Source organism: Oryctolagus cuniculus, chromosome 17, assembly GCF_051225735.1.
Source record: "Oryctolagus cuniculus isolate XC-2025 breed Fujian yellow rabbit chromosome 17, ASM5122573v1, whole genome shotgun sequence".
Taxonomy (NCBI): domain Eukaryota; kingdom Metazoa; phylum Chordata; class Mammalia; order Lagomorpha; family Leporidae; genus Oryctolagus; species Oryctolagus cuniculus.
In genome coordinates this window covers 44,394,378-44,419,737 of record NC_142883.1, presented here as the reverse complement: position 1 = coordinate 44,419,737, position 25,360 = coordinate 44,394,378, and the positions used below count along the sequence as shown (strand labels likewise).

The 25,360-nt window shown below is 48.7% G+C and overlaps 3 protein-coding genes across 14 annotated transcripts in view; 2 read left to right on the top strand and 1 right to left on the bottom strand.

Annotated features, from left to right (window-relative positions):
- Positions 1 to 1,161, top strand: part of SEZ6 (seizure related 6 homolog) — a 45,272-nt gene extending 44,111 nt beyond the window's left edge. Inside the window, exon 16 of one of the 4 annotated variants that reach the window (XM_008271002.5) lies at positions 82 to 1,161. In XM_008271002.5, the coding sequence (XP_008269224.3) occupies positions 82 to 111 (30 nt within the window). In that variant the 3' untranslated portion in view covers positions 112 to 1,161. Of the gene's footprint in view, positions 1 to 65 lie in introns of all 4 variants that reach the window. The other 3 variants (XM_008271001.5, XM_008271000.5, XM_008270999.5) reach the window with 3 other exon arrangements.
- PIPOX (pipecolic acid and sarcosine oxidase) overlaps positions 1 to 5,931 on the bottom strand; it is a 105,857-nt gene extending 99,926 nt beyond the window's left edge. The window contains exon 1 of the mRNA XM_089317518.1: positions 5,641 to 5,931. The gene's annotated coding sequence lies outside the window, so the exon portion shown is untranslated. The remainder of the gene's footprint in view (positions 1 to 5,640) is intronic.
- PHF12 (PHD finger protein 12) overlaps positions 4,053 to 25,360 on the top strand; it is a 53,369-nt gene continuing 32,061 nt past the window's right edge. For 5 of the 9 annotated variants that reach the window (XR_016223884.1, XR_016223883.1, XR_016223886.1 and 2 more), the window contains exons 1-2: positions 4,053 to 4,864; positions 6,088 to 6,269. Coding sequence is in view for 2 of the 9 variants with exons in the window: in XM_089317514.1 (XP_089173640.1) it covers positions 4,727 to 4,864; positions 6,088 to 6,269 (320 nt within the window). In the remaining 7 variants the exon portion in view is untranslated. Of the gene's footprint in view, positions 5,442 to 6,087; positions 6,419 to 6,611; positions 6,687 to 25,360 lie in introns of those variants that run through there. The other 4 variants (XM_002718916.5, XR_016223885.1, XM_089317515.1 and 1 more) reach the window with 4 other exon arrangements.

Genomic DNA, 25,360 nt, shown 5'->3' with positions numbered 1-25,360 from the left:
CCTTTCCCCCCGGGAAGGTGGATTATGGCCTGGCAAACCTTATGCAGGTTTCCAACTCCCAGCAGTCTCTTTCCTTTGCAGGAGACGAGAGAATATGAGGTCTCCATCTAGGTGGGGGCAGCCTGGGGGAGCCCACTCAGCCCTGCATCCCAGTCTGGCGTCAGGGCTCTCGGCTTCCTGCTGCCCTTCCACCTCCTGTACATACCACCTGGGAAGAGACGCTGCCAACCTTTCAAGAAGATGTGCCCTTCCCCGCCTGCAATGCCCACCATGGCCTATTTTCTTGGTACCACTGCCCACTTAGGGCCCTTCCTTGGGCTCGTGAAGGGGGCATCTGCCTCTGGAGCACATGCAGCAACAGCCAGCCTTCTCCTGACCTTCCCCCATGCCCTGGAGCTCCTGCCTGGAAGTCACAGGTCGAGCAGGAGCACCTCTCTCCATATAAGCCCCATCGAGCCCTGGCACGCGGATCCTGCAGCAGAGGCGTCGGTAGTGGAAACTGCACCAGAGTGTTCCTCACAGAGCCATCACCAGTGGCCCAAACTCTCCAGGGTGACCTCTGGGTGGGCCTGGCATGCCACCATGAGCCCCTCGGCAGGGGGGCAGGGGGCGGGGGGGGAGGTGGCAGTGCTCCTCTAAAGGCCCGAGAATGCACAGCCCTGCCTCCTGGAGGCGCTAATTCTCCAGGCCCCTCCGGAGCTCAAGGACCCTACCCCAAGCTCAGGTTGGGCTTCCCTGGGCCTTCACGCTCCACACCAAAGCAGGAAGTCCCTTGGCCCCCCACTGCTCCCCTGGCAGCCCTACACCCTGAGAGGGAGACCATGCCCTGATGTTTATCTGGCCATTACAAACATCTTCTTTCCCACTAGTTCCTCCTCCAGGACCAGCAAATTGCCAGGCTCCCCTCCTGGCCACTGTGTTATGGGCTAAGGGGAGCGGGCAGGCATATTCTGGAAAGGAGCAGAACCCAGGAATCTGGCATGAACCCGGGGGAGGTAGGAAGCCCCAGCGAGAGACCCAGGAGCTGGCTGAAGGCCACTTTGTACATATAATGTATTATATGGGGTCTGGGCTCCAGCCAGAGAACAATCTTTTATTTCTGTTTTTTCCTTATTAAAATGGTGTTTTGGAGAAAACCAAGCAATGGCCAGATGGATCGTGCTTTCTTAAGGGGGAAGGAGGTGGGAGATGAATGGGACATGGACTTCAGGACCAGAGGCACGCTGCACCCACCAGCAATGTGCAGGTGAGCAGGGACCAGCGTCCCCGCGAACGTCTCTGTGACAGATGTCACATGGAATGAGAGGCCTCAGTGGCTGGCGTCACAGGTCTGTGGGCGCCTAGGACGGCAACTGCTCACCCAGGCCCGTGCCTCGTTTCCTCCACTTTGCCAGGCCTGCAGCTACAGACCCACATGCTCCCAAACCCCCCTCTCAATGCCACTGGGTTGTTCACAAGGCTCGGGAAGACTGATGCATCCTCCTTCCATTCCTTTTCAAATAAGCGAGATTTGGGAAATTGGAATAGGGACCAGAGGCGGAACCCCAGCACTTGAAGCCCTGGTCTGGCTTTCTCAGTGAACATCCAGATTGCCAGGAGCAGGGACGCCTCAGAGTGTAGCTCCTACATTATGCAAAATCTCTACCCCTGGGCTCTCAAACGAGGTGCTGGGCAAGAGCTGCTGAAGTTTTGCCCTTCCCTGTGGTCTTCAGCTAAGTCTGAGACGAAAGTGTTTGTCCAGCATTGGCCTCCAGCATAGATATTTCACACTTCGAGGTGTGCCCTGCATAGCTGTTGTCTGGACTACGGACAAGAGGCGAGCAGTAGGGACTCACAGGAAGTCAGAAGACAGAGGGAGCAGCATTTGTGACACCGTGGATTAAGCCACTGCCTGAGAAGCCAGCATCTCATATCGGAGTGCCAAATTGGTTCCTGGCTACTCGGCCCGGTATCCAGCTTCCTGATAATGCTCCTGGGAAGGCAGTGGTGATAACCCAAGTACTTGGGCCACTGCCACCCATGCGGGAGACCTGAATAGAGTTTCTGACTCCAGGCTGGCTCTGGCTTGGCCCAGCAACACCCTGATCACTGTGGCCATTTGGGTGGTTAACCAGTGGATGAAAGATCTCTTTCTGTCCCTCTCTCTCTCTGTCACTCTGCCTTTCAAATAAATAATTCTTTCTTTATAAAAAAAGATTTTATTTATTTATTTGAGAGGTAGAGTGACAGAGAGAGAGAGAGAGAGAGAAAGAGACAGGAAGGTCTTCCATCCACTGGTTCACTCCCCTAATGGCTGCAATGGCTGGAGCTGAGCCGATCCGAAGCCAGGAGCCAGGAGTTTCTTCCAGGTCTTCCACGCAGGTACAGGGGCCCAAGCACTTGGGCCATCTTCTACTGATTTCCCAGGCCATAGCAGAGAGCTGAATTGGAAGAGGAGCAGCCGGGACACAAACCGGCACCCATATGGAATTCCAGTGCCACAGGTAGAGGCTTAGCCCCTACCCCACAGCGCCGGTAATACTCAAAAAGCAACCAGAAAACAGAAATCCCTGAAACAATAGTAGCACCAGCGCCTTCCGCTTCACAGGCTTCCAGCTGGGAGGTCTTAATCATCCATGCTGCCCACTTCCTGGCTCTCAAAGGAGCCACCTTGAAGCCAGGGAAATTCGTCCTGCAGAGTGCAGTGCCTAGAGTAGCCACAAGAGGTCACTTCCAAAGGCACCCGTATCCCACCTGCTCTCCTCAATCCCCTAGGAACAGCACAGCCGGAGCTCTCCAAGGTGGCATCAATTCCTGCACCCCCACCCCCACCCCCACCCACCGCCTGAGCTCATCTTCCAAGTTCCAACAAGAGGAAGGTGTGTGGAGGGATTCATTCCCCCTGGCATTTGCCAACAGAACAAAGTCTTTCCCCCCTCATTAGTCCAGGGTCTCTCCTGTTCTCAGCTGTAGCTGATGTTGATCAAAGTGAAGCCTTGCTTACTGGAAATGGCTTATTTATCTGCCCCGTCATGTCTTCAGGCTGACATAGCAGCACAGGTGGGCCCTGAGCAGTGGGAAGGGAACCGGTGAGAAAGGGCACATGAGGTTCCAACTTCTGAGAGGTCTGATCCCTTCCATACAAGCAGTTTAACTCAGTTCTTTGAGGAACTCTCTGGCCCGAAGCCGCTATGGCCTATTGTCGGCTGAGGTTAGAACAGCCAGTTCACCTTTGTTCTCCAGCACTCCTCCTCCCCATGATTTTATTATTCCTTCCAGCCACTAAGAGGGTCATCAGAAAAGAGAGAAGTCATTTTAAAAACGAAAAATCTTAAAATTCCACACACTGGCATTCCCACTCTACATAACTTATCTTCCTTATTGTCCCAGGTGCAGTTAGTATCTTGTAGTGGACAGTGTCTGGCCTGGGGATCAAATTCGTTCAGAGAGAGAGAGAGAAAGGGGGAGGGGGGAGAGAAGCAATTGAAAAAAAAGTTTCATTCCCACGTCTGCCATAAATTCATTATGCGGCCTCTCTGTGCCTCTGGAAAGACGAGAATGAAATCAGATGGTCTCTCGGCCCCTCTCAGTTTTATGACTCTGAGAATGCGTGTGCCGTAACATTAGACATGGGCAGGACACCGCTGTCAATCATGCTACTTAAACGCCCACTTTTAGGCACAACGATGCGGTTCCCTTCTTCACTGCTTCATCTACCGTTGGGCAGCAATAACTGGTCACCTCTGCGGGCAATAGCAAGGGGAAGGGCGAGCGCCCTGGAAGAGAGCATGCATCCCCGCCCAGAATTCGAGGTGAGGCCCTAAGACTACAAATCCCAGCATGCAGCACGGAAATTCTCAAAAGCATCTTCCCGACAAGCGAATTACTCCTTTCCTTCCTTCCTACAGTATAGTGCGTTTCAAGCTCACGGAACTACGACTCCCACAATCCATCAGACCCATCGCGATGCTTGCTCCCAGGGTGCCATGCGCTCCCGTCCGCCCTTTTGGACCCCCTGCGCATTGCAATCTGGGAGTGGGAGTCCTCTGTGGGCCGGTAGCTGGGCGTTGTCAGGGATTACAAACTCTAAGCCTCTTGAGCAGTTCTCAGAACGGTGGTCGAGAGAGGGTGGTAACGGGCAGGCGGAAGTCTCCATGGTGCCATCACCACGCAAGGCAGGGATGCTCGTTCTAAATTTAATTGTCGGGAGCAGGAGGGAAGTGGGGACGGCAGCCACCCAGCCAAAGCGTCGCTTTCTGTCGCACTGGCTTTTCTTTTCTCTTTATCAACATGGCGGCCTGGTCCAGCCACACCTGACGCTGGAACCAACTGTCCAGTCCAACACCTCTATGAATACTGCCATCACCAGCAGCCTACCAGCTCTGTCCAACATTCCTTGCCCCTTCCTGTTCATGCTTGAGGACTACAAGGACACGGCAGCCCTTATCCCATTACTAAAATGGCGAAAGGAGCAGCTTTCTTTGAGGGCCTGCAGGTGACGATACGCCTGCGCGGGAGGCGGTTGTGTTATGGGGCGGGAGGGGAGCATCCCCAACACGCCTGCGCGGGAACAGAGCCCTCTCGGTCTGCACACAAACACCAATGGATGAAGAGTCCTCGGGTTCCTGCGGCTGCGCTGTGACCCCTAGGAGCTTCCTCAGGCGCCTGCGCGAGACCTCGGGTCCCGCCCTTTTATCTCAGTACGCTGGCGCAGGGCAGGAAGGCGGGGCTCCGGGGCTCCAGACGAATGCCAGCGCGGCTGCGCGCTGGGGGGTACCCCCTCACCGCGGCTGCGCGGGAGCCCGGCCGCCGGCTGTCACTGCGGTTGCGCGCGGCGAGCGGCGATCCCCGGGCGCCTGCGCGGGTGGCTTTGCGGGCGCTCGCGGTAAGTTTGCGCCAAGTGCGCGGCAGCCGGGACGCAGACGGCGGCGGCGGCGAGAGGCGGAGCCCGGGGACCACCCCCCATCACCCTCCCCCCCAGTCACCTCACGTACCACAACCTCACCTAACCTCTCACCCCCCCCTCCGATCCCCCTAACCCCGGGATGGCAGCGCCCGCCAGCCTTCCCGGCCGGACCAGCGGTCGCCAGCGCCGGCTTTAGCCTGTGGGACTAGGCCCCGCCGAGGCCTGACCCCCGGAGCCGGGACCCACTGTGCAGCCAGCCGCCGGGCCGGGGCTGAGGGGCCGCTCCCCCCTCACGGCCCGCGGGGAGGACGCTGCCGTCCCAGGGACTGGGGGCCGGGGGGTGGGGGGGAGCCAGGGCGAGGAAGTCGGGACCCGTGTTGGGAAAAAAGAAGGGGAGCCGGGGTCAGGAGCACCCCCTCCCCCCGCCTCCCCCCTCCCCCCGGGGTTGGGGGGGCCGGAGCAGAGAGCGCCCAGCCCGGGAGGTGGATGAATGTGGGAGAAAATGGAGACCAAGACGATCGTGTACGACTTGGACACGTCGGGGGGGCTGATGGAGGTAAGAGTGGCCCTCCTCATCCCCTTCCCCCAGCGCCGGGAGGGAACCTCCGCCCTCCGCCCCACAAAGCCGGCCTGAGCTCGGAGCGCCAGAGGGCCAGGGGAGGGGGGTTTCTTCCCTGCTCAGCCTCTCCCTCCCATCTCGGCGATTCGGGGGGCTGAGCTCAGCCGCCGAGGACGTTTGCAGCAGTTTCACCTACCCGCCGCCCTCGATTCGCTTTCCAGAGGCGCCAGCCCACTCCATCGCGTTGCACCGGCGGGCCTCCCCACCCCCTTCTTGTCGGCCCCTTTGTGCTTCCTCCCGCACGTCCGGGTACCGGGCTTCGGGCCTCTCCCGAGCCAGGCTTTGGAGTCCCCCACTGTCCATACAAGGAAGTGGCGAGAAGGGAACCGCGCACCCTCTCCCCATCCCCCTACCCTGATCCTCCCCATTTGGAAGAAGCTGCGCTCGTTGTTGTGCTGCAGAAACGCGGTTGGGGTGGGCTCCCCCTGGTTCCGGGGGCTGAGCGGTTCTGGGAGCAGCCTGGATGGGAGGAAGAAGGACAAAAGGGGGGAGAGGGGTGGGTGACGGAGTAGCCGCGCCGGGGGGTCGACGGGCCGCCCGGGAGCTCCGAGTGTGCACACACGCCGTTTGTATGTGTGTGCAGCAAATCCAAGCTCTGCTGGCTCCCCCCAAGACGGACGAGGCGGAAAAGCGGAGTCGGAAGCCTGAGAAGGAGCCGCGGAGAAGCGGCAGGGCCACCAACCACGACAGCTGCGATAGCTGCAAGGAAGGTGGAGATCTCCTGTGTTGCGACCACTGCCCGGCCGCCTTCCACCTCCAGTGCTGGTAAGGGCTGGCCTCCTCTCGAGCCCCTCGGCGGACCGCTCTCCGCACATTCCTTCACCTGGCCTGCCCCTGCCTGCCGAAATAACGGGCGCCTGCAGCCGCTAGCTGACTCTCTGCAGCCGCTGGGGCGAGCGCCTCCCCGCCCCCAGGTGTCTGCCGGGATCTGGCCGTTTCGGGGCGGGGGGGGGGGGGAGCGGCGGGGAGGAGCAGCGTCGAGCCCGGACCCCGAGGTGGGGGTTGGGAGGAATGAGGAGAGCCCCATCTGGGATTGGAAGTCGCAGGGGAGCTGGGACCGAGCCGGCCGGGCACGGCCAGCGGTGGCGGGGGAGGAAGGGGAGGAGCTCCGGGCCCAGAGCCGCTTGCCTGCCCGCGCGCCCGCCGCTCTCGGGGCTCCTGCCCGGCCGGGCTCTCCTCCGGGTGGGTGCGCGGAGCCCTTGGCCGCCCGCGCTGCTCTGGTGCAGGCCCCGCTGCCCGGCGTTTGCCGCTGTGGAAGAAACGGAGAGTGGCTCGAGTCGGCCTCTTCTTTGCCTCTCTGTTTACAATATGGCGACCTGCCTTTAAATTATATTTTTATTCTCAGCGCCATTTTGGCTGCATATATGATTTGCAAACGTCTCTTGGAGAACGGTGGGGGCAACTCCGGAGTCCTTTCTGCAGAAGCTCCTCGAAGGCCGGGGCTGGGATCTCGCCGCTTTGGTCCCCTTTCTCTGCCTCCGTTTGCCCCCTGTTGCCTCTTGGAGCTACTTCCCCCCTCCGCCGCACCCCCCCCTCCCCACCGCTGCTGCCTCTTAGGAAATCGGGCTGGGTTAGACAATTAAAATTGCCCTTGGGCTGCGATTTCACTTCTCCTTCCCGGATCGAGGAGCCCTTGGCCGCAAAATTCTTAGCTGCAGGGGTAGCCTTGTATGCGATGGAGCCAAAAAGGCATTTTTAAGGAGCTGAGAACTGGAAAGCTGTGCGCTTCCTCCTCCCCCCCCCCCCGCCCTTACTGAACGCGAGGGGAGGGGAGAGACCCAAGAGAGTGAGGGAGGAGGGACCTGGGTTGATCGCCCGCTGCTTGATCCTCCTCAGCAGCTCAGCCCAGAACAATCCGGTAAAGAAGAGTTTTGAAAATCAGAGCTTCTGCCTGAGAGAAGTCACCTCGCTGCCTTCCACTAAAATCCCGCATCTGCGCATCCAGCCCAGATTGCGTCTGGTTCTACTGGGTCGTGTTCTGTTTGGCGGGAAGAAGGGGGCTGTGCTGTGTGTTCCTACCCGGTTTTCCATGGTGCCTTTTTTTAGTCCTGTTGGCGGGGGGGATTTTTTCCTCTTTACGTCCCTCCACAGTTCCATTCATCTGTTCTCTGTTTGTGGAATTGTATTTGTACTAATTGCAGGTTTTGGAACACTTATTAGATGACTGATACTGGACAAATTGAATCTGGTCAGAAGTTATGTAGGAAGCTCCTATTACCATTTCCAAGATACTTTTGCCCAGGAGGGCACCTCTTATTGGCTTGTTATGTTGCAGAGGTGAAAATGATTATCCTGGAGGAAGCTTTGCTGCTGGCTTTAAAATTTTTATGATCAAGTGACTAACAGCAGGAAGGGTCTGTGGTTTTTAGCCTTTACTTGCCCTAAGGTGTAATCTACCTGGAGAAAATATCTCTAGGCAAGTTTCCTTTGCTGTTGTTCCTTAGGAAAGATTTGGGTCTGAATTACATTATTACATTATTCTCAGTAGTGTGCATTTTCTCTTGTGCTTGTTTGATATGTATACTAGCACAGTTATGGACTCCTTGACTTAAAGTATGGGCTAACGTTTTATCTCTAGGAAGAAGTGGGTGTTAACCAAGATTGGTAATTAAGGATTTGATAAGCTCTATTATCTTCAGCCTGATTTGTTTAATAAAACTGAAATTTCTGGGGACTTTAGGTCTGGAAAAAGTATACTGTTTTGCATGAGACCAGGCTTTTTTTTCCTCCCTGCTTTTAAAATTTATATATTTGAAAGGCCAAGAGGCAAATTTCACATCTCACCATTCCCCAAATGCCATTCAACAACTGGAGTCAGGAACTTAACCCAGATCTCCCACATGGATGGCAGAGACCCAATTGCTTGAGCCATCACCTGCTTGCCTCCCAGGATGTGCATTAGCAGGAAGCTGGATCAGGAGGAGCTAGGATTCAGCCAAGGCACTTGGGATGTGAGCATCCCAAATGGAATCTTAACTTCTGTGCCAAATGCCCACCCTGAGATCAGCTTTTAAACTCTGAAACCTAACCTGAATTTTTTAATTAGATGAGTCTGAGTTCTGTCAAGTTAATACTTTCCACTTTAGCTGAGAGGAAAGAGAGAGACTTGTAGCTGTTGGTGAGACTCAGGCTTGCTCAGGCTGTGCATTTCATTGAACACTTTTTTGAGATCGTGAATTGCAACTGGTAATCAGAGATTTGAGAACTGTAGTAAATGAGGTAGGGCTTGTTTCATATCTCCAATTCTCCCTTTAAAGATATTAAGACTGAATGTACCATTGACTTATCAGAGCTATTATCTAAATCACGAAACAATCTAGATAGCAGGGCTGGGAGTCTTTTGAAGAAGCATTCCCTAGTTGAGTTTCGTTCAGTGAATGAAGTTTATCCCACTTTCCTGCCTCCTAACCCACACTCCAGCAAGAGCGAAGTATTCCATTAGCCCACTCAACCACAGTAGTTTGGTCATGCAGTTAGTGTCTCTGAAAATTTTCTATTCCTGAGTGTGTTTTCATTAGTTGTCCTGTTACTGCTTGCTTATACCATATGGGAGTGAGCTTGGGAGATATGGCTTTATTTTCTCTTACTTCCCTTTCTAACTGGCTGAGACCGAATTATTTCGATAAGCAGAGTAACAATCAATTCCCTTTATGTATAGAATGTACAAGAATGAACTTGGAATTTTGCAAACATTGTGGGTCATAATTGTAATACTGCTCCGGTTCTCTGTTCAAAGTTCCGTGTGACAAGTCCTTTTTCATTCTCTACTGTCTCCTGCCCATCTGCCTCACAAGTGATTGGGAATCTAGTAAAATGTTCCAGAAGTGATTCTAAGCAAACTTTACCTCCTGGGCTTCATGACATAGCCGTAAACCACAGGGGATTTTTCTAACATAAACGACTGGAGGAAATGACTGGCCAAATAAGCTGTTTTAATTGTCCTGTCTTTTCTCAGGGGCCAGTACTCTGTATAAGGAACATCGTCTTTTCCCAGTTAGACTGGGAGCACTGTTTCCGGGTTTCTGTAGTGATCCTCTGGGTTAGGAAATGAGTTGTCTGTGCTCAGTACCTCAGTGACCTCACTGAAGAACTAAACTCAGGGAGCTGATATCTTTGTGTTGAAGTGATAGTGTAATCATTTTATTCAAGTTTAACTGGTCTATTAATTATTCAGAGTAAAGTAGGGGTTACTAAATCTGCCCCTGGAAAAATGGGAAAAGATGTGTTTTTAAGTGTTCCTTGATGAACCTGACCTTTATCATAATTGTTAAGCCACAGTTGAGCTTTGTGAAAATTCTGTTCTCCGTGAACTGATCTGTAAAATCTGTTTAAAGTTAGAATAAGGGGTGCAGCTTTAGATGCCGCTGACCCATCTTTCAGTCTGAGATGGAGAGGGTGGTTGTTGCCGGCAAGAGTGAATATCATAGAGCAGCAGTAATGAGGCTGACTGGAAACTCTGGTTTCCTCTGATTGCTTTCTCATGGAATTTTTGCTCCAAACAGACTGAGGGACCAAAACAGTCTGATTGAGAAGTGCATCTACCTCAGCAGACCTCAGCATGGTCCCTTCCCGTCAGACAGATTTCTGTAGCATTTGCCTCCGCATGTTATATTTGGAATTGTTGGCCGGCTTTCCTCTCTCTGGTGTTGGCAGCGAGATCCAAAATGAGGTTTTCGAAGAATGAGAGTAAAAAGGTCTCTGTGCACAGGCAAAGCTAAGCTCAGCTTGGAGTTTTGCATATTTAATTTTCGGTGAGTCATAACAAAGGTTTCACACATAGGATATAAAACTGCTTTGCAGAAAATCTTTGCTGTTTGAACTTTTAAGGAGGTGATTTTTCTGATTTTGTCGTTTAGTTCCTCATTAGAATGTTATCAGCAAGTGATGAATTAAAGTACCTTTTTGGAAAGATTTCCCTATCTGAAAGGCACAGTTACACACACAACACAGAGAGACAGAGAGACTGTGACCAGCCGGCATTATGGTGCAACAGGTTAAGCTACCACTTGGTTGCTAGCACTCCATATTGGAGCACGATTTCAAGTCCCAGTTGCTCTTGCTTCCAATCCAGCTCTCTGCTAATATGCTTGGGAAAGCAATGTGTGATGACCCAAGTACTTGGGCCCCTGCCACCCACGTGGGAGACCTTGATGGAACTCCCAGCTTCAGCCTGGCCCAACACTAGTTGTTGTAGCCATTTGGGGGTGAACCAGCAAATGGAAGATCTCTTTCTATTGCTCTACCTTTTAGATAAATAAATATTTTAAAAAAGAGAGAGAAAGCTTGTTTATTGTAAAATCATTTTGTTATTGGTGGGACAGAATAATGGGTAGGGATCTAGATGTCACTTTCAATGCCAAGCTTCTAAGCCTGTTTTCCATCTTCTGGTTCACTCCCCAAGTACCTACACAGTGGTAGCTGAGCCAGGCTGGTCCAGGTTGAAGCCAGGAGCCAGGAATTCCATCTTGGTCTCCCACGTGGCGGGCAGGAATTCAAGTGCTTGGGCCATCATCCATTGCCTCCCAGGCTTGTTAGGGGGAAGATGGATCCGAAGCATGAAGTAGCCAGGATTCAAATCAGGAACACTAATATGGGATGTGGGAGTCCCAAACAGTGGGTTCAACGACTGTGCCACAATGCTTGTCCCTAAAATATGTTTCTTTTAATGATAGCTTATGAATCTGTTGCTTTTGACAAAACAGGCTTAGAAGCCTGACACTAAAGAACTGGAGATGACATCTGAATTTCCACCCATCACTCTGTCCCATCAATAATCAAATGATTTTACAATCAGTAATGCTAACTTGTTTTTATATTTAATTTTTTTTTAAGTATTTATTTATTTAAAAGAGTTACAGAGGCAGAGAGAGACAGAGAGGTCTTCAGTCTGCTGGTTCACTCCCAAAATGGTCACAATGGCCAGAGCAGGGCTGATCCAAATCCAGGAGCCTGGAGCTTCTTCCAGGTTTCCCACATGGGTGCAGGGGCCCAAGAACTTGAGCCATTTCCTACTGCTTTCCCAGGCCATAGCAAAGAGCTAGATTAGAAGTAGAGCAACTGGGAGGTGAACCAGCACCCATATGGGATGCCTGCACTGCAGGTGGTGGCTTTACCTGCTGCACCACAGTGCCAACCCCTTTTATATAAAACTTTATTCACTCATTTTATTTATCGTATTTGCTGGATTCATTGGGATATATGTATGTTGTTTTTAAGTGGTCTACCAACATGGAGGGTCCAGGGACATTCAGCAGTAACTCAAGATCAGATACACATTTCTTAAACTTAATTTGAGGCTCAGGGGCTAATACTTATGAGATGAGTACTTCACTTAAAAAATAAAAGATAGTCATTGGGGCCATTGTTGTGGCACAGTGGGTTCAGCCTGTGACCCCAGGATCCCATATAAGCACTGTTCGAGTCCCTGCTGCTCTGCTTCCAGTCGAGCTCCCTGCTAATGCACCTGGAAAAGCAATGAAAGATGGCTGAAGTGCTTGGGACTCTACCCTTATGGAAGCCAAGGATGGAGTTCCTGGTTCCTGGCTTCAGCTGGCCCAGACCTTGCTTTTGCAGCCGTTTGCGGGGTGAACCAGCAGATCAAAGAATTCTCTTACTCTCACTTTGCCTTTCAAATAGATAAATAAATCTACAAAAAATAAAATAGGGCAGGTATTTGGGGCAGCAGGTAGGAAGCCCCTTGGGACACATACACACCATATCAGAGTACCAGGGTTTGAGTTCTGGCTTTTTTTTTTTTTTTTTTTGACAGGCAGAGTGGACAATGAGAGAGAGAGAATGGTCTTCCTTTTCCGTTGGTCCGCCCCCCAAGTGGTCGCTGCACCAATCCGAAGCCAGGAGCCAGGTGCTTCTCCTGGTCTCCCATGCGGGTGCAGAGCCCAAGTACTTGGGCCATCCTCCACTGCACTCCTGGGCCACAGCAGAGAGCTGGACTGGAAGAATGGCAACCGGGACAGAATCTGGCACCCCAACTGGGACTAGAACCCGGTGTGCCAGTGCCGGCCCTGGCTCCATTTTTAATTTCAGCTTCCTGCTGGTGTGTACCCTGGCAGGCAGCAGTGAAGGCTTAAATGCGTAGGTCCCTACCACATGGGAAACTCAGATTGAGTTCCAGGTTCTCAGCTTCCTCCAGGCCTAGCTACAGCTGTTGAGGGCATTTGGGGAATAAACCAGCAGATGGGAGACCTCTCTGTCTCTGTCTCTCGGCCTTTCAAGTAAAAATAGATTAAAAAAAAAAAAAGTTTAATGATAGCTAGTTTAAAGTCACAAGAGCTACCCCTAAGAAAAAAGGATATTTGGTATGAGTTGTTTAATTAAAATGTGTGTGGCCCAAATGGCTTGGGTTGAAAAATGAAATATCACAAACATTGGAAGTGGGAAAAGGGATAATATTCCTGAAAGGTGGGGTTGGTGCCATGGCATAGTGGATAAAGCTGCCTCTTTCAGCACTGGTATCCCACATAGGCACTGATTCAGTCCTGGCTGCTCCACTTCTGATCCAGCTCCCTGCTAATGCACCTGGGAAACCAGTGGAAGATGGCCCAAGTACTTGGGTCACCCACATGGGAGATCCATATGAAGTTCCTGGCTTCACCCTAGCCATTGCAGCCATTTGGGAAGTGACCAGAGGATGGAAGACATCTCTCTTTGTTTCTCTCTCTCTCTCTCTCTCTTTCACCTGCTGTATAACTCTTTCAAATTAAGTTTTTTTAAAAAAAATTTTAGGCCAGCACCATGGCTCACTTGGCTAATCCTCCACCTGAGGCACCAGCACCCTGGGTTCTAGTCCCAGTTAGGGTGCCAGTTCTGTCCCAGTTGCACCTCTTCCAGTCCAGCTTTCTGCTGTGGCCCGGGAAGGCAGTGGAGGATGGCCCAAGTGCTTGGGCCCTGCACCCACATGGGAGACCAGGAGGAAGCACCTGGCTCCTGGCTTCGAATTGGCGCATCGCACTGGCCGTAGTGGCCATTTGGGGGGTGAACCAACGGAAGGAAGACCTTTGTCTCTGTCTCTCTCACTGTCTAACTCTGCCTGTCCAAAAAAAAAACAAGGGAACATTCTTAAAAGGTGACAATTTTGGTTTGAACTAAGGCAAGAACTTACAGGAACTTATTGGTGTTAGGGGAAACATTTCATTTGGGACCTGTCCCAAATTTAATTACAATAATTAGTGAAAGGTAGGCTGCAGTTATAATCTCATGAACCTCTGCTGTTCCTCAAGGCTCTCAAAGTATTTTACAACACTTTAGATTAGTGGGCTCCACTAATATACTTACAGTAGGACAGTTTGGGATGTTTGTCAATGACTTCTGTGTATTTTTGTAGACAGAAATGTACAAAAGACATTTAGGTACTTCTCTGTTTGAATCTTGAGATAGCATTCCTGTTGGTCTGTGATCATTTCTTTATCACATATGCCTCCAAAAGGTTTTTAGGTTTTTTCTTATTAAGCCAAATCAGAGGAATGTTCAATAAATTGTCAAATTTGAGCTGAAAAGGAATTCAAGTGGTCCCTATTAAGTGTTGGGTGAAAACACTGATTTTTGTTCAGCTCTAAGTGAAAGTACAAGTGAAATGTAAAATTACTTAAAAGGGCTTAGTGAACCTCTTCAAGGCTCATCCTTATAGTATTGATCTGTACTTCATTCTCTCTTTTTTTTTTGAAGATTGATTTATTTGAAAGGCGGAGTTACAGAGGCAGAGGCAGAGAGAGAGAGGTCTTCGATCCGCTGGTTCACTCCCCAAATGGCTACAACGGCTGGAGTTGGGCCAATTTGGAGCCAGGAGCTTCTTCCAGGTCTCCTATGTGGGTGCAGGGGCCCAAGGACTTGGGCCATCTTCTACTGCTTTCCCAGGCCATAGCAGAGAGCTGGATTGGAAGTAGAGCAGCCAGGACTCAACTGGCGCCCATGTGGAATGCCTGCACTACAGGCAATGGCTTTACCTGCTGCGCCACAGTGCTAGCCCCACTTGATTCCTTTTTATGGTTGAACAATATTCCGTTGTATGATTATACCACATTTTTGTTTATCCATTTGTCCGTCACTGGATACTTGAGTTATTTATACTTTTTGCTATTGTGAACATTTGGGTACAGATTTTTGTGTGGACATGTTTTCATTTCTCTTGGAAGTGTAAAGGTGAAATTGCTGGGTTTGCTTTCCCACCAGCAGTGTTGAGGGTTCTAGTACCTCCACACCCTCAACAATACTTGTTATTGTCTGTCTTGGTTACAGCCATCCTAGTGGGCATGAGGTTGTATCTCATTGTGGTTTTGAATTGTGTTTCCCTGATGGCTAATGATGTAAAGCCTCTTTTTGTGTGCTTATTTTCTGTTTGTATAATTGCTTGGAGAAGTATCTATTGGGATTCTTGGTCCATTTTTAGTTAGATTCTTGTTTTGTTTTGTTTTGTTTTTCAAGTTGAGTTGGGAGTGTTCTTTATACAAGGACACTTTCAAAAGTTCATGTAAAATGGAATGACCAGGCCAGTGCCGCGCGGCTCAATAGGCTAATCCTCCGCCTGCGGTGCCAGCACACTGGGTTCTAGTCCCTGTCGGGGCGCCGGATTCTGTCCCGGTTGCCCCTCTTCCAGACCAGCTCTCTGCTGTGGCCCAGGAGGGCAGTGGAGGATGGCCCAAGTGCTTGGGCTCTGCACCTGCATGGGAGACAGGAGAAGCACCTGGCTCCTGGCTTCGGATCAGCGCGGTGCGCTGGCCGCAGCGGCCATTGGAGGGTGAACCAACGGCAAAAGGAAGACCTTTCTCTCTCTCTCTCTCTCTGTCCACTCTGCTTGTCAAAAAAAAAAAAAAAAAAGAAAGAAAGAAAGAAAGGAATGACCAGATCAGTCTATTTTGGTGCAAAAAATATGAAGTACATGCACTTTTTCATAACATGCATTTAAAAAAAATATATTTATTCAAAAGGTGGGGTTACAGAGAGGCAGAGACAGAGAGAAGTCTTCCATTTGCTAGTTCACTCCCCCAAACTTATCTTTTAATTCTGTTTTACACAAACTCTTTGAAGTACCCTGGTATGTATGTATATATGTATTCTAGCTATACATCCTTTTTCAGATATATAATTTGCAAATATTCTGCCATTCTGTGGGCTACCTTTTCACTTCCCCTTTTTTCTTTCTCTTTTTCTGTCTTACCTAAAAAAATTTGTTGATTTCAGCACACTCTTAATATCTGTATTTGTATTACCTATATAATAACTAAGTAAAGAGTTTCCTGTGTAAACTCCAGTTAGGATGGGACATCTCGAAGGCAAGAATCTTACAGTTGGTTCTGATACATTGTTGCCTCAACTTTTCTGGTTGATCCTTCCTAGCAAAGAAATCTGAGGCTGGAAGTTACCCAGGAGGAAATATAAAAACCTACCTCTTGCTTGTAGGCAGAATGTCCACACAGTACTCAACAGCCATAATAAAAAATTTCTGAGTCTGCACACTTCTCATACTCGGAGGCTCCTAGTTTAAGAAAGATTTTTAATTGCTGCAGTTTGATTGGTAACAGTTGGGGTGGAAATAACTCCAGATCCATTAATGTGCTCTCTTTTGAACCTGGTTAACAAGAATAAGAAAAAAAATTTTTTTTAATTTTTATTTGACAGATAGAGTTAGTGAGAGAGAGAAACAGAGAGAAAGGTCTTCCTTCCGTTGGTTCACCCCCCAAGTGGTCGCTGCACCAATCTGAAGCCAGGAGCCAGGTGCTTTTCCTGGTCTCCCACGCGGGTGCAGGGGCCCAAGTACTTGGGCCATCCTCCACTGCCCTCCCGGGCCACAGCAGAGAACTGGACTGGAAGAAGAGCAACCGAGACTAGAACCTGGCGTTCATATGGGATGCCGGCGCTGCAGGTGGAAGATTAACCAAGTGAGCCACGGCGCCGGGCCCAAGAATAAGAAATTGTATCCTGCAGCAAACTCACCTGTTTGTCTTAATATAAGCCTTAGGTAGTTAGTAAATAGGGGGGATAGCACAGAGAATAATTTACCTGCAGGTTTTGTATAACTTATATAAAAAAGAAATAGTCTACTTTGATGCTCTCAAGAATTTTGGCCACCTAGAAATACAAATGTCCTGCTTCTTAACAGAAATGATGCATCTTTTCTCCTATAAGTGGCAGAGTAATAGGAAATAGATAAAGCTGAATGTTAGCATTTTTTATTATGAGTACTTTTCTTGTCCCACCCCAAGCACATACATAACCACTCCTCTGGTGTGTGGTTATGTAAGCCACCCTAGTAAAAGATTCTGGTTGGGCTTAGGATGGCTCTTACTATGTTAGTGCCACACAGTCTCCAGAAGTGTGTTTTTATCTGGAGATGCCAGAGTTTTACGTCACCAGAAGAGAAAAAAATGCCTGTTCCCCCACAACATACACTGGTCTCCTTTGACCTAGAAGCCCCAGGGAATACAACGTGGCCAGGTGCATTGCCATTCAATGAGTGACACTTATAAGAGCATCTCTGCATAATGCAAGCCTCCCAAGAGACACAGCACAGGGGTATGGTTGTCCCCTTGCCAGTTTCCTGAATGAGGAGGACATTGTATTCAGTACAAGTCCTAGACCAAATTTCAGAAAGGCACTTTGGTACTGCAGACTTGTCATCATGCCCAGGACACATGCACAGGTCACTAGCTGACTGTTCTTCCCATGACTTGAGAGCAATTAAGAAGAATGAGAAGGTGACTCTCTTTCTGTCTGCCATTTCCAGATATCAAAGCCCTCATCTTTAAGCCCAAGGATATTTCTAAATCTAGGTCTCAGCAAGTGAGAACGAAGATAAGGTGGTTTTTTTTTTGGGGGGGGGGCAGGCAGAGTTAGACAGTGGGAGAGAGAGAGACAGAGAGAAAGGTCTTCCTTTTCCACTGGTTCATCCCCCAAGTGGCCGCTACGGCCGGCTGTGCTGATCCGAAGCCAGGAGCCAGATGCTTCCTCCTGGTCTCCCATGTGGGTGCAGGGCCCAAGCACCTGGGCCATCCTCCACTGCCTTCCCGGGCTACAGCAGAGAGCTGGACTGGAAGAGGAATGACCGGGACAGAATCCGGCGCCCCAACCGGGACTAGAACCTGGGGTGTCGGCACCGCAGGCAGAGGATTAGCCAAGTGAGCCGCGGCACCGGCCCATAGGTGAGGTTTTAGTACATTTGTGTGAGAGGCAGAAGCTGAGGGGACCAATAGATAGTGACAAAAGAATAAATCATTGATTTGACCCATCAGAAAGAGGGAGCCCAACTACACAGAGCCAGTGTTGAACTTAGCAAAAAATTCCAAGTGTACTTTGCAGGTGGGTGAAATTTTCTAAGTAATGGAAAAAGTTGATTTGCTAGTCAAACAGCCATTCCTGCCCCTCCCTGTGCAATGTTTATACTAAATAAATGTTCACTAAACTACTTGAAATCCAGAGGCTAGCCTATTTTCTGTTCTCATCCTTGATGCATAATACCTAGTGGCATTACAAATGAGAGACATGCAAAGGTAAACACTAGTTGGGGAATGGAAATAATATCTAGGTTATTCCAAGTGGATGATATCTTTGATAATACAGCCACAAGCTGACTATCCTTTTCCCCTAATTGTATTTGCTTTCTTATACGTTAATCCTTCTGGTATTTAATTTTTGCCCTTCCCGTGTTTTCTGAAAAATTATGCAAAAAAGACATAAAGAGTAACAGCAGGGCCGGGAGGAACTCTGCACCTGAGCTTAGCATCAGTCTTCCCCACTGATCTGAACTCTGCGTGAGACTCCTTGTGATAGAAGTTCAAGTGAGTGCTGGTGCCGCGGCTCAATAGGCTAATCCTCCGCCTGCGGCGCAGGCACACCGGGTTCTAGTCCCGGCCAGCCGGGGCGCCGGATTCTGTCCTGGTTGCCCCTTTTCCAGGCGAGCTCTCTGCTGTGGCCTGGGAGTGCAGTGGAGGATGGCCCAAGTGCTTGGGCCCTGCACCCCATAGGAGACCAGGAGAAGCACCTGGCTCCTGCCTTCGGATCGGCACGGTGCGGCAGCCATTGGAGGGTGAACCAACGGCAAAGGAAGACCTTTCTCTCTGTCTCTCTCTCTCCCTGTCCACTCTGCCTGTCCAAAAAAAAAAAAAAATTCAAGTGAGCAAGAGGACTCTCCATGGGGTTTGTATTTAACCATAGCCCAAAGATATCACCTTACCTCCAGGCCAGCCTCTCAGAATTACTAGCAAGCTTGAGTTCAGCTGGAAATGTCTGTGGCAGCACAAGCACATTTGTAGGCTTTCCTCTGTGATCTGCAGAGGAATGTTGAGTATTATTGTTTAGAGAACAGAGCAGAGAAGCTAATGCAATGCATTATGAAATTGGGCAATGCAGACCTACTCTTTTATTAAGTATGCATTTTCCATGAACATTTTTTTCCTTTTTAAAGATTTATTTATTTATTTGAAAGGCAGAGTTACAGAGAGGCAGAGGCAGAAAGAGAGGTCTTCCACCTGCTGGTTCACTCCCCCAAATGGTCACAACAGCCAGAACTATGCCGATCCGAATCCAGGAGCCAGGAACTTCTGGGTCTCCCATACGGGTGCAAGGCCCAAGGGTTTGGGCCATCTTCTACTGCTTTCCCTGGCCATAGAAGAGAACTGGGTTGGAAGTGGAGCAACCAGGATTTGAACCAGTGCCCATATGAGATGCCTGCACTGCAGGCAGCGCCTTTACCCAGCTAAGCCACAGCACCGGTCCCCCAGACCTACTCTTGCTTTTCTTTCTACCACCCCTGTGCTCCTGTGATGATGAGCTGGGAACTTCTTAATTCCCACATTCATTGAACTATTAGACAAAGTTCTGCTGATTCTGTTTTAACAAAACTTTGGAAACATTAGAGAGAAACTCTGTAGTGAACTTTTTCAATTGATAGTCACCAGTTATTGGTCAGAATGTATTATGAAGATTATACTACATTAATTTTACTAAGTGGTTCTGCTTAGGTTGGCTATATTTAACTTTCCTGTGTCTTGCTTGCCATCTTTTTCAAAAGCACCATTTTAAATGTAGGTGGAATTCTGTCACTAATTTTAGCAGTATTTTGCTTTTAATATAAGCAGTATTTTGCTTTTCTCATTTTAGTTTTGCTGTATCCCTCCATTGTGGTCCTATTTCTCTTGGCATAGATGACACATAGACATTTTAACTTATCAAACTCATGTCAAAAGAAGTACCTACTTCTATAATATCAGACATCTTTGACATCTTTGAAAAAATGCCTACAATTTATTTGTTATGGCAAATAACTCATGCCCATGGCTTAAGTGTTTTATGCATTTCTTAGTGGGCTTTCCTCAAATTTTACCATTGTGTGCACACATGCAGACCTTCAGGGTGCTCATTCTTTGATTGGGGACTATGTCAGAGAAAAGTAGGCCAAAGGGAAAAATTATGGCCTCCTATCTCTGAGAAGTATGTTCAACTCCTAAATAGGTCACTGGGGGTATAACTGGAAGGCTTAGAACCCCAAGTCAGCACTTAGCTGTGGCATCAAACCACGACAGCATGGTTTGACAGCATGCCCAGGAGATTACTTCAGTCCTGTAGGGCCAGGAGTTTTGAGGTTTCTGTGTAGTGTTGGGGGATGGGAGAGGGTAAGGGGAAAAAGGTGGGAATGAATCCTGTGCTGTTATGGTCCAGATAAAACTATTCTCCCTCCTTGCTTTTTTTTATAGACACTGTCAGGAGAGGACAAATGAAGCAGAAATCTCTCTTTAGGGAAAACCAGCTGGGTCTTTAGTAGAAACCTGTTGTCTACATTTAGTTGGTTTTAAATAAAGACATTGTTAGGGTGTTTAGTTTTCTGAGCCTTTATAGAATTTTACATCTATAAACTGTAAACTGATTCAGATTCCTGAGCCATGTTTGCAAGAAGAGTGTGGCCTGGCTATTTCCTTTTTTCTTGGTAGCCCACTAAAATTTGGCAACAGAACAGTACCCCATTTTCCATACCTCTGAGACTCTTTTGGAATACAGTGTTGCGGTTGTTTGTTCTTCCTTCCAATGGAACTTTCCCTAGGTGCATTAGAAAACGACTGTTGAGGCCAGAATGTTGACCCTTTTCAAGTAGTTGGGCTCCAGCATCTACCATGAAGTGAGTACATGAAGCCTCTTTTAAAAACATTTGCAGTCAGCCCATCTTCCATCATGGGGAAGCCAGGTTAGTAAAAGAAACCTGGCCAGCGATAGATCAAGCTCTGTGGCACTGGGGCTCAGTTTGTAGAAGAGTTAACAGAAGCAAACACCTGGTATAACTGTTAGTGCCCTTCCCTCCCTCCTCCTTTCCTTGTAGCACTCTTCTCCAGGTGTCCTTTGCTGGGAGAATGCCACAAGCCAGCTCTACATAGAAGGCGATAAAACTTAGGGCACAGTCGGCTAGTTTGAAAAGACTGTATGCCTGTGGAAGTGACGCAACTGGCTAAGTTTCTCAATGGGGCATTTGTAATGGCCTGGCACTTCATTGGTTTCCTTGTTAACACTGCCACTGAGGCTTTGCATGAAAAAACCAGCAGTCCTTGTACTTTTTATGTACTTTAGGGCATTAGCTGTATTTGAGTCAGTAGCTAGGATGAAGGATGGTAAGGGCTTAAGGTTCAAGCACACCATGAACTTTCTGCTTTCATGTCTTTAGTTATCCTTCAATATGGCCATCTTTCCTACCTTTGAAAGGTAGACCATATTTGAAGATAAAAGTTGATGCCCACGTAAGTGTCCAGAGGAATCTGGCTGTTGCTGCTGACATTTGAATTTCGTTATATTTTGTTCCCTTAAAGTGTATGCTATTAAATTCGAGTATATTAATAGTTTTTAATTTAAAGTTTTTAAAATGTTAAACTTTACCCAGCACCCCATGACTTTTCTTTATTTTTTTCTTTAAGATTTAAAGATTCAGGGGCCGGCACCGTGATGCAGTAGGTTAATCCGCCCCCTGTGGCACTGGCATCCCATATGGGCGCCAGTTCTAGTCCTGGCTGCTCCTCTTCCGATCCAGCTCTCTGCTGTGGCCTGGGAAAGCAGTAGAAGATGGCCCAGGGGCCGGCACTGTGGTGTAGCGGTAAAGCGCTGCCTGCAGTGCTGGCATACCATATGGGTGCCAGTTCAAGTCCCAGCTGCTCCACTGCCTATCCAGCTCTCTGCTATGGCCTGGGAAAGCAGTGGAAGATGGCCCAAATCCTTGGGCCCCTGCCCCTGCCCCTGCATGGAAGACCTAGAAGAAGCACCAGGCTCCTGGCTTTGGATCGGGCGACACAGCTCTGGCCATTGCAGCCATTTGGGGAGTGAACCAACGAAAGGAAGACCTTTCTGTCTCCCTCTGTCTGTATCTCTACCTCTCAAATAAATAAAGTCTTAAAAAAAAAAAAAAGATTTAAAGATATTTACTTGAAAGAGTTGCAGGGAGAGAGGGAGAGACAGAGACAGAGAGAAGGGAGATCTTGCATCCACTGGTTCACTCGCCAAATGGCTGCAACTGCTGGAGCTGGGCCAAGCTGAAGTCAGGAGCCAGGAGCTTCTTCTGGATCTCCCACTTGGGTACAGGGCCCAAGCACTTGGACCGTCCTCTGCTGCTTTCCCAGGCACATTAATAGGGAGCTGGATCGGAAGTGGAGCAGCTGACACTAGAACCTGTACCCATATGGGATGCCAGTGCTACAGGCAGCACCTTAACCTGCTACACCACAGCATGTGCCCCCACCCCATACCTTTTCTAAGACATAAGCTGGTTTCCATTTTTGTATTTTCTTTCTTGGAGTTTTTAATTTCATTTTTGTTTGTTTTCATTTTATTTGAAAGAGATCTTCCATCAGCTGACTCAATCTGTAAACACTGACAATAGCTGGGGCTGTACCACGCGGAAGTCAAGAGCCCAGAACTCTGTTTGGTTCTCCTAAGTGGGTGGCAGAGGCCCAGATACTGAGATCATCACCTGCTGCTTCTCAGGGTACATGTTAGGAAGTTGGAATTAGAGGCCAAGCTGAGACTTGAACCCCTGGCGCTCTGGTCTGGGATGCAAGCTTCCCAGACAGCATCTTAACTACCATGTCAAATACCTGCCCCGTGTTTTGGTTTAGAAAAGGTTTCCCCCTGTACTCATAGGTCCCTTTGTCAATGAAAATGGCTGCTGGAGGCTGATGCACAACTGTGGTCCTGTCAGCAGTCACCCTTAACTGCCCATTTTGGCTAATACCAACACATTTTCTGAGCTGGCTAAGGGCAGCGGGGCTGTTTTGAGAGTAGGCCTGTTCTAAGCATGTATTGTCTTTTGCAGTTGGTCTTACACAATGCTGCTAAATATAATTGCAGGGTTTTTATCTGGTAGTGGAACTCAGATGGATGGATGAGACCCATGAACTGTGAAATTAAAAATCAAAACTGCTCAGTGCTATTGTTTGCTAGCTGAACACCTCTTCCCTTCACGGGGTGGGGGTGGGGGCAGTATTATGTCGTAGAGGGTTAAGCCGCTGCCTGCAGTGCTGGCATCCCATATGGGCATGTTCAAGTCTCGGCAGCTCTACTTCAATCCAGCTCTGCCGTGGCCTTGGAAAGCAGTAGAAGATGGCCTAAGTCCTTAGGCTCCTGCACCCATGTGGGAGACCTGGAAGAAGCTCCTGGCTCCTGGCCCAGCTCTGGCCGTTGCAGCCATTTGGGGAGTGATCCAGCGAATAGAAGACCTCTCTTTCTCTGTGTCTGCCTCTCTGTAATTCTGCCTTTCAAATAAGTCTTAAAAAAAAAAAAAAAAAAGCGGCAGTGGGGGGACATACAATGATAATGGAGGCAGTAAGATCTTTTTTAGTCTAGCTGATATTTTATTTCAACTGAAACTGCCATAAATGGCTAGAGAGCTTCTGATTCCTGGAGAATGATGGGCTTTGACAGGAGGGACCCTACCAGTTCATGTGACTGACCTCATTTAGAAGGGAACACGAGTGGAAGGCTATTGGTGTATTGTGTATAGATAAGCTGTTTGCATAGTGTTCCTGTTAAACATTTGTATTAAATAGAATATTTTGTCAGTCAAGGAAGAGAAAATGGAGTGTATTCTTTCTTAAATATTCTCAGCCACTTTCATCCTTTTGTCCTAAGATATGCACCAAAGTTTTTGATTTGGTTAAGTGAGATTTTCATGTCTCTCAGGCTACCATTGGCTCAAGTTTTAAAATGTCATTGTCTCTTAGGTGGATGGGCAGTGCAAGCCGCATATCAGTAAGGTCACATATTTAAAATACAGAAAACAGATCCAGAGCTCAACACCTTCTTTTATCAGTAGAACACACCGAAAAAGATCTCTGAAATAAAAGGCAGTCTTTCTGCTTGGTAGTCTCCCTCTCTCCTTCCACCTCTCCCCTCCTCCCTTTGTTCTCCTGTTCTGCTCCCTCCCCCCCAGTTCCATATTGAAAAACTGCTTGCGCTGAATAGATAATTAACGCTGTGCCATGGAGCAACAGGTCCCACTGGTGGCGACTAAATTTGAAGTAAATGTTAATGTTGGCAGGTTCACATGTATTAATAGGCAAGGGAGATGAGTGAGGTTAGACTCAGATCAACCACCCAGGTATATGACTTGAAATAGATCCTCTTAATTAGAGAGCCAAGAACCATGACAACTACCAACATCCTCCACTTGCAGTGATGAACTGCAGCCTCATTAGTGAATCAAAGAACCTTCTAAATTAAAATTGGACTCCACCCTTTGGCTGAGAGTTGGGATCATCTGGATCTGAGCTGTGAATCTTTGATACACACAGGTCTATGGGTGTGGGCGTTATAGTTAGTTTTGGGGTATGGGTTTGTGGTTTTCCCTTTGGTAACTTCAGAAATAACCTGATCTCGATACTCTCTTCAGTGACAGAGCAAGCCATTTGGATTTGTTTATAGGATTCTAGATATGTTGGAATCATGCTATAGAAGTTAGCTTTAGGAAGTTTTAGTTTTTGGAAAATTAATATCCTCAAAACTGACATTGTGGCACCATGGGTTAAGCTACTGACTGTGATGCCCACATCCCATATGAGCACCAGTTCAAGTCCCAGCTGCTCCATTTCAGATCCAACTCCCTGCTAATGCACCTGGAAAAGCAGTGAAAGATGGCCAAAGTACTTGAGCTGCTGCTACCCAAGTAGGAGACCCTGCTGGAGTTCCAGGCTCTTTGTTTCAGCCTGGCCCAGCCTTGGTCATTCGGGTAATAAACCAGTAGATGGAAGATCTCTCTGCTCACCTTCTCTCTCTGTTGCTTTGCTTTTCAAATAAAGAAATAATATTTTTTTAAAAGAGGGACATTTTATTTATTTATTTTTGACAGAGTTAGACAGTGAGAGAGAGAAACAGAAAGGTCTTCCTTTTCCATTGGTTTACCCCCCAAGTGGCCGCAAAGGCAGGCGCATTGAGGCTGGCATGCTGTGCCAATCTGAAGCCAGGAGTCAGGTGCTTCTCCTGGTCTCCCATGCGGGTACAGAGCCCAAAGACCTGGGCCATCCTCCACTGCCTTCCTGGGCCACAGCAGAGAGCTGGACTGGAAGAGGAGCAACCGGGACAGAATCCGGCGCCCCGATCGGGACTAGAACCCAGGGTACCAGTGCCGCAGGTGGAGGATTAACCTAGTGAGCCGTGGCACCAGCCATAAATAAATAATATTTCAAAAGAAAAAAGATAAAACATCCTCAGCCAACTTTGTAAGTAGTTTTTATGTATAGATATTACTGTTATCAGTTGGTGGGCTCTGGGGCCTCACAGAGCTGCCCAAACTCTGAGAAGTATATCCTTCAAATGTACATGATCTCTGAAGATTCAGAACTTTATTCTATTTTATAGCTGACAGAATGTCTTTAAGGTCA